This window comes from Schistocerca americana, chromosome 4, assembly GCF_021461395.2.
Source record: "Schistocerca americana isolate TAMUIC-IGC-003095 chromosome 4, iqSchAmer2.1, whole genome shotgun sequence".
In the NCBI taxonomy this organism is placed as follows: domain Eukaryota; kingdom Metazoa; phylum Arthropoda; class Insecta; order Orthoptera; family Acrididae; genus Schistocerca; species Schistocerca americana.
Window position 1 is genome coordinate 277,780,294 of NC_060122.1, and position 15,502 is coordinate 277,795,795.

The 15,502-nt window shown below is 44.3% G+C and overlaps 1 protein-coding gene across 1 annotated transcript in view; it reads left to right on the forward strand.

Moving 5' to 3' along the window:
- LOC124613403 (carboxypeptidase B-like) overlaps nucleotides 1–13,903 on the forward strand; it is a 35,001-nt gene extending 21,098 nt beyond the window's left edge. Inside the window, exons 3-6 of the mRNA XM_047142107.1 lie at nucleotides 1,255–1,400; nucleotides 8,881–8,937; nucleotides 9,061–9,145; nucleotides 13,716–13,903. Coding sequence (XP_046998063.1) covers nucleotides 1,255–1,400; nucleotides 8,881–8,937; nucleotides 9,061–9,145; nucleotides 13,716–13,903 — 476 coding nt within the window. The remainder of the gene's footprint in view (nucleotides 1–1,254; nucleotides 1,401–8,880; nucleotides 8,938–9,060; nucleotides 9,146–13,715) is intronic.
- Nucleotides 13,904–15,502: the final 1,599 nt, after the last annotated feature.

The following is a 15,502-nucleotide window of genomic DNA, read 5'->3' on the forward strand; positions in this document are numbered from 1 at the left end:
TTACAGAAATTCTCATTTGAGTTCATAGATGATTTCTCCAGTATTCGTATAATGATCAAAACTACCGGTAACAAAGCCAGCAGTATTCCTCTGAATTACTTCGATATATCGCTTTAGTACGACCTGGTGGGGATCCCAAACACTCGAGCGGTAATCATGAATGGCTCGCACTAATATTCAACACGCGGTCTCCCTTGTAAATGAGCTACACTTTCCTAAAACTGTCCCAATAAACTGAAGTCCACCATTCGCCTTCCCTACTACCGTAATTACGTACTTGTTCAATGTCATATCGCTTTACTACATTACGCACAGATATTTAATAGACGTGACTGTGTCAAGAGGCACACCACTGATACTGCATTCTAACATAACGGTATTGGTTTTCGTACGCATTCGGAATAACTGACATTTTTCTGCGTTCAGAGCAAGCTGCTATTCATCACACCAAATATAAAGTCTGTCTAAGCCATCCTGTATCCTCCTAAAGTCACTCAGTGATGACATTTTCGCGTCACTCCTGATTATGCTCTTTGGTCAAAAGCTCGTCGTCCAGTGGAAGGTGCAAAATTCTACTACATAAGAAGTCTCCGAGCCAGTGACGTATCTGCGCTCTCATCAGGGAAGTGGTCTAGTCACGCTTTTCATCGGTGTCGTGTTTGGCTATCAGACACATGTCTTCGCTGACGAAAGTAATGTGAGGTCTGGCTGTACATACTGGTATAGCATTCTGCAACATAGTGTCCAGCCATACATCAACATTCGGCGATGACTTCGCCTCTCACGGTGAACGTAACCCAGCATACTTTCCCCACCTCGGGAAAGGTAGCAATCAACCGAATGGAACAGCGTGCAGTATGTCTGACGTAACTGACTTTGTATGGGGCCAGATGAGGCTTGCAGTTCGTCGCGACAGGAATCCTTATTCTTCAGTTTCATAAGATTTCCCTTTTCCTTTTTAGAGTAAGGACGCGTTCGTTCGCAACTATGCAGGTGGTGCAAACAATGTTCTTAATCAATTTCTGTCGATTGACCCGCCTCCTGATAGACTGTGGAGACGCATTTGGGTTGATCCAAGAACTGGCGCACATCACGGTGCTCAAAAATGGTATGCAGAGACATACGCTTACTTTTCGGGCACTTATCCTCGTCAACAAGTGGAATGGACACGGCTGCAATTTTCGTCTTTACCAACGCACAAGACAACATGGAAGGCCTCGATCTCTCACCAGGTGTTGGGTGCCTTTTTTTCAGAGGTCGACGCCGACAGCTATCCCTGTTCTGATGTTTACGCTGGTCCTCAGGCGTTCTCGGAGCCTGAGACGCAAGCTCTCAGAGACTACATCTTGGCCAACGCCGACCGCATCAAGCTTTACCTAACGTTCCATAGCTTCGGAGCCGTAAGTAACTAACACAGTATTATTTAGGTGTTGTTGTATTGGGTTGATGCCTAGGTTCGTAGCTTTGTTTCTAGCTTTTTCCCATAATTTTAATCCACACAACAGATACACATAACAGACACTTTAGTCATCAGTAATATAGTCTCCTTCACTATTTACAACAGTCTGCCAACGCTGGGGAACTTTTCGATTCCGCGACTGTGGAAACCACATGATTTTGAGGTGAAGAACTCGTTGAGCCATGTTCGAAAGCATTTTCATACGGAAAGGAATTTCCTTGAAGGTTGTACGATGGAGAACGGAAAAGGTGAAAATGTGAGAACGTAAGATCAGGTGAATAAGGTGGGTGCGAAATGTATTCCCAATATAGTTAGAACGCGGGTGTGCGCTATCGTGGAATAGCATCACTTCAAGCAGTCTTCCTGGTCGTTGTTCTTGGTTCGTGTCGGCAAGACATCTCAGATGCTGCAGTGATGGCTACACCTCAGGGTAATTCGTAGTATATCACACCATCGCTGTTTCACCGGTTACGGAACGTTACCATTCATGGATGCACTCAAACCTTTGTGCGGGCAGATGCTGCTTTATTTGGGTTCGCCCATTGCTTTCTTCTCGCCACCAGTAACGATAGTGGATACGAATGGTCGGTGTTGTTCACGAACCAGCTGATGACGGGCAAGCAGAGACGCATGTATAGTTACCAGCTTTTTGTTATTTTGGCTTAGAAAAAAAATGTTCAAATGTGTGTGAAACCTTAAGGGACTTAACTGCAGGTCATCAGTCCCTAAGCTTACACACTACTTAACCTAAAATACCCTAAGGACAAACATAAACACCCATGCCCGAGGGAGGACTCGAACCTGCGCCGGGACCAGCCGCACAGTCCATGACTGCAGCGCCCTGAGACCGCTCGGCTAATTCCGCGCCGCTTTTGACTTAGACCATGCGGTACCAATACACCCGAATTTTAAATCTGCCCCATTGCATGCAAATGTCGCACGGAGGTGGAATGATCACAGTCCATTACATCTGCCAGTTCTCGAGCACACTGATCTGGATCATTGTGGATTAATCATGCAATGAAGGCTTTCACGACCGGATGTTTCAGCTGCCGAGAACTCTTCCGGCTTGTATGGCCGTGGTCCATGGAACTCTTCTATCCCTGACGTTTCGTCCAAAGCTGCGTTGGACATCTTCGGAGGTGCTCCAGGTTGTGCTGAGTCTTGCCGACTGACGAGTCGGACGTCGAAGAACGGCCAAAATACAGTGGAAAGTGGGCGTGTCTGAATTTCACGTGATAACAGAGATAAACCTTGTCAAGGATAAAATATAACTATCGATCATAGTACGTCAAAGATAAAAACTTCTCATCGATACTGTAGCGTCACTGCCTATATATCCCTGAGTTTCATGGCTTCTTCTTTTCTGTTGAAATTATCCCCATGTTTTTATATTTCGATGGCTTCTCTATATAGCTGTGGATAATAGTTCGTCATAGTACATAAAACTTCAGTTTCCGAAAATTTCACTACATGATCACCCGACTGAAGACCACTTTCCGCCATGGCTGACTTGTCTCTTTTCCCTAGTCGGCATTCCACTGCTGAACCTTTCTTTTACTTTCACCATTGCGTCTTCCAAGTACAGATTGAACAGAGTGAGCGAAAGACTATATACTTATCTTACACCCTTTTTAATCGGAACCCTTCGATCTTGGTGTTCCACACTTATTATTCCCTCATGGCTCTTGTACACGTTATATTTTACCCGTCTCTCCCTATAGCTTAACCCCTATTTTCCTGAAAATTTGGAACATCTTGCACCATTTTGCACTTTTTCCAGGAAGACAAGCCCTACGAACGTGTCTTGATTTTTCTTTAGCCTTGCTTCCACTATCAACCGCAACGTTGGAATTGCCTCTCCAGTGCTTTTACCTTTCCTAAAGTAAAACTGATCGTCATCTAACACATCCTCAATTTTCTTTCCCATTCTTCTGTATATCATTCTTACTAGCAACTTGGATGCATGAGCTGTTCAGCTGACTGTACGATAACTCTCGTACTTGTCAGATCTTGCACTCTTCGGCATTGTATGGATGATATTTTTCCGAAAATCAGGTGGCATATCGCCAGACTAAGACACTCTACACACCAACGTGAATAGTCGTTTTTTTGCCTCTTTCCTCAACGATTGCAGAAATTCTGATGGAATGTTATCTATCCCTTCTGCCTTATTTGATCGTAAGTCCTCCAAAGCTCTTTTAAATTCTGATCCTGATACTGGATCCCCTATGTCTTCAAAATCGACTCCTGTTTCTTCTTGTGTCACATCAGACAAATCCTCCACTTCATGGAGGTGCTCAATGAACCTATCCGCTCTCTCCCGTGCATTTAACAGTGGAACTCCTGTTGTACTCTTAGTGGTACCACCCTTGCTTTTTATTCCACCGAAGGTTGTTTTGACTTTCATATATGCTGAGTCAGTTCTTCCGACAATCATTTCTCATTCGATTTCTTCACATTTCTGATGCAGCCATTCCGTCTTAGCTTCCCTGCACTTTCTGCTTATTTCATTCCTCAGCGACTTGTATTTCTGTATGCCTGAATTTTCCAGACCTTTTTTGTACTTCCTTCTTTCATCGATCAGCTGAAGTATTTCTTCTGTTGCCCATGGTTTCTTCGCAGATACCTTCGTTGTACTTAAGTTTTCCTTTCCAACTTCTGTGATTGTCCTTTTTAGAGAGATCCACTCCTCTTCAGCTGTCCTGCCTACTGAGCTATTCCTTATTGCAGTATCTGTAGTCTTAGAGAACTTCAAGCATATTTCTTCACTCCTTAGTATTTCCGTATCCCACTTCTTTGCGTATTGATTCTTCCTGACTAATCTCTTAAACTTCAGGTTGCTCTTCACCACTACTGCATTGTAGTCTCAGTTTGTATCTGCTCTTGGGTACACCATACAATCGATAATCTGATTTATGACTCTCTGAGTGACCATGATGCAATGTAACTGAAATCTTCTCGTATCTCCCAGCCTTTTAAATATATACCTTCTCTTCTTGTGATTCTTGAACAGAGTATTCGCTGTTGCTAGCTGAAATTTATTACAGAACTCAATTAGTCTTTCTCCTTTCTCGCCGGCCCCGGTGGCCGAGCGGTTCTAGGCGCTTCAGTCTGGAACCGCGCGACCACTACGGTCGCAGGTTCGAATCCTGCCTCGGGCATGGATGTGTGTGATGTCCTTAGCTTAGTTAGGTTTAAGTAGTTCTAAGTTGTTCTGATGACCTCAGATGTTAAGTCCCATAGTGCTCAGAACCATTTGAACCATTTCTCCTTTCTCATTCATATTACTGAGCCCACATTCCCCCGTAACCCTTTCTTCTACTTTTTCCCTTACAACCGCATTCCAGTTCCCCATGTCTATTAGATTTTCCTCTCCCTTTACTTACTGCACTACCCGTTCATTATCGTCATACACTTCTGTCTTCTACTTCTGCTTTTACAATCGCATTCCAGTCCCCCACGTCTATTAGATTTTCTTCTCCCTTTACTTACTGAATTACCCGTTCATTATCCTCATACACTTACTTTATCTCTCATCTTCAGCTCGCGACTTCGGCATATATACCTGAATTATCGTTGTCGGTGTTGGTTTGCTGTCGATTCTGATGAGAGCAAACCTATCAATGAATTATTCACAGTAACACACTTTGTACCCTACCTTTCTGTACACAACGAATTGTACTCACGTTTTACCATTTACTGCTGCTGCTGATATTAACCTATACTCATCTGACCAGAAATTCTTATTTTCTTTCCTTTTCACACCACTGACCCCCACTATACCTAGTTTGAGGCTTTTCATTTCCCTTTTCAGATTTTGTATCTTCCCTATCACGTTCAAACTTCTGACGTTCAACACCCCAACTGACAGAACGTTGTCCTTTCGTTGGTTATTTAATCTTTTTGTCATGGTCACTTTCTCCGTGGCAGTTCCCTCCCAGAGATCCGAATGGGGGACTATTCCAGATTTTTTCACGAATGGAGAGGTCATCCTCACACTTTTTCAATTACAGGTCATATATTCTTGGACACACATGACATGTTCTTAATGCAATGGTTTCCATTTCCTTCTGCATCCTAATGTTGTGAACATTCTTCCTCCTTTAGGGTCAGTTTCCCACCCCAAGGGCGAGAGAGTGCCCTGAACCCCTGTCTCCTCCTCCACCCTATTTGACAAGACCGTTGGCAGAATGAGGCTGACTTCTTACACCGGAAGCCTTCGCTCGCCAGTGCTGATTGTTATTCAAAATTTAAGCGGTGACGGGATTCGAACCGGATCAAATCACGTTTTATTACTGATCAAAGACGCTATTCGTAGACCGCGGGTGCACACTTGTATTTTCATATTAACCCCCCAAAAAACTAAAAACTTGAACGGAAGTGAAATGTACCTTTATTCGTGAAGTGAATTTTTTCTCACTGTCGGCTATTTTTTTCTTTTTTTTAGTAATTTCAGATCACAATTCACTTTACTTTTATCAGTGTCATTTTAGATTTGATTGTCGATAATGTGTGCTGAGTACAAATATATTGCTGAACGATTTTCATTTCAAAGCCGTGTCATGTTATAGTTTGTTTTTTTTTGTCATCAGTCTACTGACTGGTTTGATGCGGCCCGCCACAAATTCCTTTCCTGTGCTAACCTCTTCATCTCAGAGTAGCACTTGCAACCTACGTCCTCAATTATTTGCTTGACGTATTCCAATCTCTGTCTTCCTCTACAGTTTTTGCCCCCTACCGCTCCCTCTAGTACCATGGAAGTCATTCCCTCATGTCTTAGCAGATGTCCTATCATCCTGTCCCTTCTCCTTATCAGTGTTTTCCACATATTCCTTTCCTCTCTGATTCTGCGTAGAACCTCCTCATTCCTTACCTTATCAGTCCACCTAATTTTCAACATTCATCTGTAGCACCACATCTCAAATGCTTCTATTCTCTTCTGTTCCTGTTTTCCCACAGTCCATGTTTCACAGCCATACAATGCTGTACTCCAGACGTACATCCTCAGAAATTTCTTCCTCAAATTAAGGCCGGTATTTGATATTAGTAGACTTCTCTTGGCCAGAAATGCCTTTTTGGCCATAGCGAGTCTGCTTTTGATGTCCTCCTTGCTCCGTCCGTCATTGGTTATTTTACTGCCTAGGTAGCAGAATTCCTTAACTTCATTGACTTCGTGACCATCAATCCTGATGTTAAGTTTCTCGCTGTTTTCATTTCTACTACTTCTCATTACCTTCGTCTTTCTCCGATTTACTCTCAAACCATACTGTGTATTCATTAGACTGTTCATTCCGTTCAGCAGATCATTTAATTCTTCTTCACTTTCACTCAGGATAGCAATGTCATCAGCGAATCGTATCATTGATATCCTTTCACCTTGTATTTTAATTCCATTCCTGAACCTTTCTTTTATTTCCATCATTGCCTCCTCGATGTACAGATTGAAGAGTAGGGGCGAAAGGCTACAGCCTTGTCTTACACCCTTCTTAATACGAGCACTTCGTTCTTGATCGTCCACTCTTATTATTCCCTCTTGGTTGTTGTACATATTGTATATGATCCGTCTCTCCCTATAGCTTACCCCTACTTTTTTCAGAATCTCGAACAGCTTGCACCATTTTATATTGTCGAACGCTTTTTCCAGGTCGACAAATCCTATGAAAGTGTCTTGATTTTTCTTTAGCCTTGCTTCCATTATTAGCCGTAACGTCAGAATTGCCTTTCTCGTCCTTTTACTTTTCCTGAAGCCAAACTGATCGTCACCTAGCGCATTCTCAATTTTCTTTTCCATTCTTCTGTATATTATTCTTGTAAGCAGCTTCGATGCATGAGCTGTTAAGCTGATTGTGCGATAATTCTCGCACTTGTCAGATCTTGCCGTCTTCGGAATTGTGTGGATGATGCTTTTCCGAAAGTCAGATGGTATATCGCCAGACTCATATATTCTACACACCAACGTGAATAGTCGTTTTGTTGCCACTTCCCCCAATGATTTTAGAAATTCTGATGGAATGTTATCTATCCCTTCTGTCTTATCTGATCGTAAGTCCTCCAAAGCTCTTTTAAATTCTGATTCTAATACTGGATCCCCTATCTCTTCTAAATCGACTCCTGTTTCTTCTTCTATCACATCAGACAAATCTTCACCTTCATAGAGGCTTTCAATGTATTCTTTCCACCTATCTGCTCTCTCCTCTGCATTTAACAGTGGAATTCCCGTTGCACTCTTAATGTTACCACCGTTGCTTTTAATGTCACCAAAGGTTGTTTTGACTTTCCTGTATGCTGAGTCTGTCCTTCCGACAATCATATCATTTTCGATGTCTTCACATTTTTCCTGCAGCCATCTCGTCTTAGCTTCCCTGCACTTCCTATTTATTTCATACCTCAGCGACTTGTATTTCTGTATTCCTGATTTTCCCGGAACATGTTTGTACTTCCTCCTTTCATCAATCAACTGAAGTATTTCTTCTGTTACCCATGGTTTCTTCGCAGCTATCTTCTTTGTACCTATGTTTTCCTTCCCAACTTCTGTGATGGCCCTTTTTAGAGATGTCCATTCCTCTTCAACTGTACTGCCTACTGCGCTATTCCTTATTGCTGTATCTATAGCGTTAGAGAACTTCAAACGTATCTCGTCATTCCTTAGTACTTCCGTATCCCACTTCTTTGCGTATTGATTCTTCCTTACTAATGTCTTGAACTTCAGCCTACTCTTCATCACTACTATATTGTGATCTGAGTCTATATCTGCTCCTGGGTACGCCTTACAATCCAGTATCTGATTTCTGAATCTCTGTCTGACCATGATGTAATCTAATTGAAATCTTCCCGTATCTCCCGGCCTTTTCCAAGTATACCTCCGCCTCTTGTGATTCTTGAACAGGGTATTCGCTATTACTAGCTGAAACTTGTTACAGAACTCAATTAGTCTTTCTCCTCTTTCATTCCTTGTCCCAAGCCCATATTCGCCTGTAACCTTTTTTTCTACTCCTTCCCCTACAACTGCATTCCAGTCGCCCATGACTATTAGATTTTCGTCCCCCTTTACATACTGCATTACCCTTTCAATATCCTCATACACTTTCTCTATCTGTTCATCTTCAGCTTGCGACGTCGGCATGTATACCTGAACTATCGTTGTCGGTGTTGGTCTGCTGTCGATTCTGATTAGAACAACCCGGTCACTGAACTGTTCACAGTAACACGCCCTCTGCCCTACCTTCCTATTCATAACGAATCCTACACCTGTTATACCATTTTCTGCTGCTGTTGATATTACCCGATACTCATCTGACCAGAATTCCTTGTCTTCCTTCCACTTCACTTCACTGACCCCTACTATATCTAGATTGAGCTATAGTACCAGTTCATAAATTCAGTATGATGTGAATAACACGTCTGCAATCTCTTTCCAGTGCATACTCTACCCGTGGGGTTACACTAGCGAACTGCCTGACGACTGGGAAACTTTGGTAAGCCCTCTTTTGTACTTGCCGTTCTCTTTAAATCATCGACTATCTTCATTGTGTAGTACTATGAGTCTGAGCGGGAAAGCGTTCAGTGTTGCTAATGACTCTGTTTCCGTGCCGCTACAGGACGCCTTGGCACAACTAGCAAACGCCGCCCAGGAAGCAGCGGGGGGTCCTCGTTACGAGATCGGCAGCTCCACAAACGTCTTGTGTAAGTACTCCTCTCGTGTCCACTTGCTCTCATGAAACGGGAGGTGTAAGTGGATAAATGATCTTCCGTTGGAAGTCCCCTGCGGAAATATCAAGCGATGCTGCCTTTATAGGCGTCCATAATTACAGAAGTGTTGCCGGTGCTGGATTTTGTGCATGAACTGACCTGTCCATTATGTCCCATAGATGTTAGATGGGATTCACGTCGAGCGATTTAGATGGCCAGACTATTCACTCGAACTGTCCAGAATGTCATGTTATAGTACCAGTTCATAAATTCAGTAGAGCTTCTGTTAAATTTGGAAGGAAGGAGACGAGGTACTGACAGAAGTAAAGCTGTGAGGACGGGGCGTGAACCGTGCTTGGGTAGCTCAGTTGGTAGAGCGTTTGCCCGCAAAAGGCAAAGGTCCCGAGTTCATGTGTCGGTCCAGCACAGAGTTTTAATCTGCCAGAAAGTTTCATATCAGCGCACACTCCGCTGCAGAGTGAAAATCTCATTCTGGAAACATCCCCCAGGTTGTGACTAAGCCATCTCTCCACAATATCCTTTCTTTCAGTTGTGCTAGTTCTGCAAGGTTCGGAGAAGAGCTTCTGTTAAGTTTGGAAGGTAGGAGACGAGGTACTGGCAGAAGTAAAGCTGTGAGGACGGGGCGTGAGTCGTGCTTGGGGAGCTCAGTTGGTAGAGCATTTGCCCGCGAAAGGCAAAGGTCCCGAGTTCGAGTCTCGGTCCGGCACACAGTTTTAATCCGCCAGAAAGTTTCATATCAGCGCACACTCCGCTGCAGAGTGAAAATCTCATTCTGTCCAGAACGTTCTTCAAATCAGTCCTAAACAACTGTGACACGGTGACATGGTGCATTGTCATCCATAAAAATTCCATCGTTGTTTGGGAACAATCCATGTAAACACAGCCCACTCCATTACGGAGCCACCACAAGCTAGCACAGTGTCTTGGTGACAACTCGAGTCCATGGTTTCGCTGGTTCCGCCCCACTCAGGAAACTACCATCACCTCTTAACACTTCAAATCGAGACTCATTTGCCCAGGCCACGGTTTTCCGTCGTCTACGGTCCAACCGATATGGTCACGAGCCCAGGACAGGCGTTCATGAGATGTCGTGCTGTTAGCAAAGGCACTCAAGTCGGTTGTCTGCTGCCATAGCTCATTAACGCCACATTTCCTAACTGATAACGTTTGTCGTACATCGATATTGATTTCTGCGGCTATTTCACGCTGTGTTGCTTGTATCGTGGCACTGACAACACTACGAAAACGCCGCTGCTTTCGGTCGTTAACTGAAGGCCGTCGACAACTGCGTTGTTCATGGTGAGAAGTAATGGCTGAATTATATTATCTTGACACTGTGAATCTCACAATATCTAATTCCTTAATGATTTCCCCAATGGAATGTTCCTTGCGTCTAGCTCCAACTAGCGTTCCGCGTTCGAAGTCTGTTAACTCCCGTCGTGCGGCCATAATCACGTCGCAACAGTATCACGTGACTCAGCTGAGTACAAGTGACAGCTCGGCCAAAGCACTGCCCTTTTATACGTTGCGTACCCCATACCACCGCCATGTGTGTACCTGCATATCGCTGCCCCATAGCTTCTGTCGCCTCAGTGTATTGTCTACGTAGGGGGTCATTGGTTGGAGTTGGGTGGATAGTTTTGGCATCCCCCGCTCAAGATGACGAACTCTAGCTTGATTCCCTGGCCGTTATTTCAAATCGTCGTTGAAGCTATGCGGTAATGGATACATACAAAGTCTTCTGCGTTCTGGGATTCCCCGTCATTTCGGGCCACCCAACTTGAAGGCAAGAACTCGGTCGCTCCATTCAGACTGAACACCGGGAACGGCTACATCTCCAACTTCTGTTAGGTTGGCTACGAGCACCTTCTCGTATACACCGGCTCCACACCATTCCGTTGCAGTTAGTAAAGGCGTCGAAATCGCGAGTTTCATCGTGCAGTAGTTACCGCCATTATGTGGCAAGTGTTGTCTTCCACATCCTCGGGAGCAGCATTGTGTTAACCATCCGCGAGTTGCTCGTAATATTTAGAGCTACGAAGCACGCTGCAACTTTACTGTCGTTATATTTCCACCGCGAGATACCGGCACTGCAAATGGACATTTAGCGTGGTAAGCTCTATAGTCTGACCCCCGTTATTGTTACTGTTCTTGATTCATGGCTAGCTTCTTTGTAGTTGCTTAGACTGGTCTTCATACAGAGGAATTTATTGTTTCTGTGAACTTTTGTTATTTTGACTGGTCCTACATTAAGTCTACTGCTCGACTCGCGGCTGTTTTGTTATTTAGGAAACTTGTGAAGGGGCTGTCTCTTATTTATGTGTCCATTTCTGAATAGATACATGGCCAGACAATAGCTAACTTCCCTGCTGTCCCTGTAATCAACGCTTTACTAGGTGACGAAACACTGTATTAAGAAACGAAGTCCGATTTCTGCGACAGAAGATCGCCAGGGGAGCGATCTTCTAGGGAACAATGGTAGTTGGTACAATTACTTCAGAGTCTTAAGACGATATATGACAGAGACCGCAGCCAAAACTGCAGCTATCCGCCCAACCAACCCATTCGCTGCAACTGACACCAGCTGCCTGGGAAGGCGCCACAGCAGCCAGCCTTGGAATTCTGTTCATCGGATTGCCTGTTTACAGGTGCGAAGTAACAGTACGGACCGGATGATTAGTCTACGTGTACTGACATACCTACTCCCTAACGCAAATACCCCACGATGTGTATTACGAATCGAATCTGAGAGAGATGTTCTACTCACTGATGCGAGTTATTTTTCTATGTGCCTTGTAGTTTTCGTGCAGTAGCCTTCTAAAACCTTGGAGGTAATTACGAATAACTCTGTATGTTATAGAGACAAGCAAAGAGCAGAGGAAGAATGGATGAAGAAACATTTGTCAGCTTAGAATTACTTTGATTTATACTACCTGTATTTTCACAAAAATGATACGAAAGTTGCGTTTGTGCAACTCACTCCTTCTAGATAGTTACGAAAAAAGAGTCGGGCCAATCGAAAGTACACAGACTGAAGAAAAGGTGGCAACAGCAAGAAGGAGTTGTGCGACATAAACGAAAGTTTGTAGACGTGTTTCTACATCCGAAAGGTGATGTCTGTTCAAATTTCGCGCCAGTCGCGTAAGAGTAGCGCTAGTAACGCCACTATGAGGATGCAAAACAGCTTTGCTTTCTATTCACGCTGTAATGGTCGTGAATGTCAGTTAGCTTTGAGACTAGACGCGATGAGCTGATGCTAGTCAGGAATGCCGTTAAGGTGACAAGACGCCATTATGAACAACTGAATGTGTTTGAACGAGGTCGTCTAATAGGGCTACAGGAAGCCGGATGTTCCTTCTGCGACACTGCAGAAAGACGTGGCAGGAATGTAGCCACCATACCTGATATCTGACAACGGTGCTCACGAGAGTGGTCGGTAGCAAGAAGACCGGGCCCTGAACGGCCACGTGGCACTATTGAGGGGGAAGACCACTGCGTTAGGTGTATGGCTCTGGCGCATCGTACAGTGTCTGCAGCAGCAGCAGCAGTGTCAGTAGCAGTCGGCTCCACAGTGACACAACAAGCTATTACAAATCGGTTACTTCAAGGACTGCTTCGAGCCAGACGCCCTGTTGCGAGCATTCCACTGACCCCAAACCAGCGCCATTTGCGTCTTCAGTGATGTCAGACGAGAGCTCACTTGAGAGCAGGGTGGGGGTTTGTTGTGTTTTCTGATGGAAGTCGATCCTGCCTCCGTGCCAGTATGGCCGTGTGTTGGTTAGAAGGAAGCCAGTTGAGGGCATGCAGCCAACCTGTCTGCGTGCGAGACACGTTTGACCTACACCTACACCTGGTCTGGGGTGCGATTTCGTACGACAGTAGGAGTATTCTTGTGGTTATCCCATGCACCCTCAGTGCAAATTTGTACGTCAGGCTGATGGTTCGACCTGTTGCGCTGGCATTCGTGAGCATTATTCTAGGGGGTGTTTTCCAACAGGATAACTGTCGCCCTCATACCGCTGTTGTAACCGAACATGTTCTACAGTGTGTCGACACGTTTTCTTGTCCTGCTCGATCACCAGATCTGTTTCCAACCGAGCATGTATGAGACATCGCCAGACGACAACTCCACAACCAGCATTAATCGCCTCCATATTGACCGACGACATGCAGCAGGCATGGAACTGCGTCTCATAAACTGACATCCGGCACCTGTACAACGCAATGCATGCACGCTTCCATTCAGCGTTCTGATGGTCACACCGGTTATTAATGTACCACCATTTCACATTTGCAGTGGCTTATCTTGCAATGTTAATCACATACATATGTTACCTAGACAAATTAGTGTACATTAATTATCTTTTGGAGTTGGGACTTGTTTCCCCGTCAGTGTATTACTTTCTACTGAAATGCGTCGGTCGCCAGGTTGTTATACTCTGTTGTATTCAGATTGTAAAATTTCGTCGGTTCTTTCGTGGATGCACATTGGTCCATATTTGTTTCCATACTGAATGACGCTAACGTCAGGATGTTTTTACAGACGCAGCTGCCGGCGGCAGTGATGACTGGACCAAGGGCGTTGGTGGAGTAGCCCTCTCCTACACCATTGAACTTCCCGATGGCGGCTCGTACGGTTTCGATCCTCCAGCGTCAGACATCCTCAAATTGGTGACGCCATTCTTCGAAGCCGTGCGCGTCTATGGGCAATATATTGCTGATAACTACTGATAAAAAGAATCACTACTGAGTGATCATTTGTGTATGATACATGTATTACTGGAATAAACAAAGATTGCTTTATAAATTTGTGATTATCAGTGCAATTCTGAGTAGTAAATCGTTTGTAAACTTCATCTTCTCTCCTCAAATGTAATATACATTACCAGCAATGATGATGATGATGATGATGATGATGATGATGATGATGATGATGTTTGGTTTGTGGGGCGCTCAACTGCGCTGTTATCAGCGCCCGTACAAATCCCCAACCTTTGCCCAGTCCAAACTCGCCACTTTCAAGAACGATGACGAAATGATGAGGACAACACAAACACCCAGTCATCTCGAGGCAGGTGAAAATCCCGGACCCGCCGGGAATCGAACCCGAGACCCCGTGCTAGGGAAGCGAGAACGCGACCGCGAGACCACGAGCTGCGGACACCAGCAATGAATTACTATTGCAGGGTTATATTAGACCGAGCGACGATCGTTAGCTTCAATGGGTCGCAGCATTGTAACAAATTTTGAGAGTGTCTGGTGTTCCCTCATTTTCTTAGAGAAACCAGAAAAAACAGAATGTATCAGGCAAGTATTGAACACTATCGTAGAATTAATGTTCGACCTTGGTTTGGAGATAATCATTATCAACAGAACTTCAATGAAAATTTTTTGGGTTCCGCACCTCAGTCGGAGAAAACGGAGCTCTTGCAGGGTTACTTTGTCGTCCATTTGTCTGTCTGGTTGTTCGACTGGCAGAAACACTCATTAAATACACACATAAACAACCTGAACACAAGTTGGACGTGGTGGTGATCAAATTTCGACCGGACTATGGCCTTTTCAATCTTCGTTTCAACCCGCCTTCACTTCTCAACGACGTGAGGAGTCGCCGGAAACAATAAGAGGTTCGGTTTCCGCGTTAAACTGTAGGTCCCCCATCCCCGGCTGGATAACTGGCACAGGTGAGGAACAGGCAAGCCGCCGAAGTGGCGTCCAATAGAAAGACTAGCACTAGCACCAGGCCGTTGAGCGACGCGAAACTATCGTCTGTATGCACAATTAAGCTTGTACGTAGTCCTCAGAGGGCGAGTCCTATTCATACTTGCCTGACTTTATTTTTACTTTGTTCATTATTTTCGAAGGAGAATTATATTTGCTGGTTCGTAGCTTATGAAATTCTTCTTCTTAGAAACAGAAATTGCACAGTTACATTTCGCAAAAAGTGTAGGTGTGGAACTTCTGTTTCCGGCACGAAAAAGTCGACAACAAGCCTACTAGTAAAATTTTTCCTCAAAAATAACGGAAAAGATTATGGAAAATGCGTCATGTGAATAGGAATATGGGAAGAGATTAATAATTGTTTGAATAATTGGAATATTTGATAGGAAAGAACTGTTGAGAAATCTGTGCACAGTCTTGGATGAACTTTGACTGGTACCAATATCAACAGACCTTTAGTATCATTACATTCAAGGCCAATAAACACAATTTGTATCACTCCTTTCAGTAGTGTGCGGTATCAAATAATCACTGCAACCATTGAAACTGTTGATCTGTCTATAAGTTCTTAAACACATGAAGCACAATATTTTTAGTATGAGTAAACCA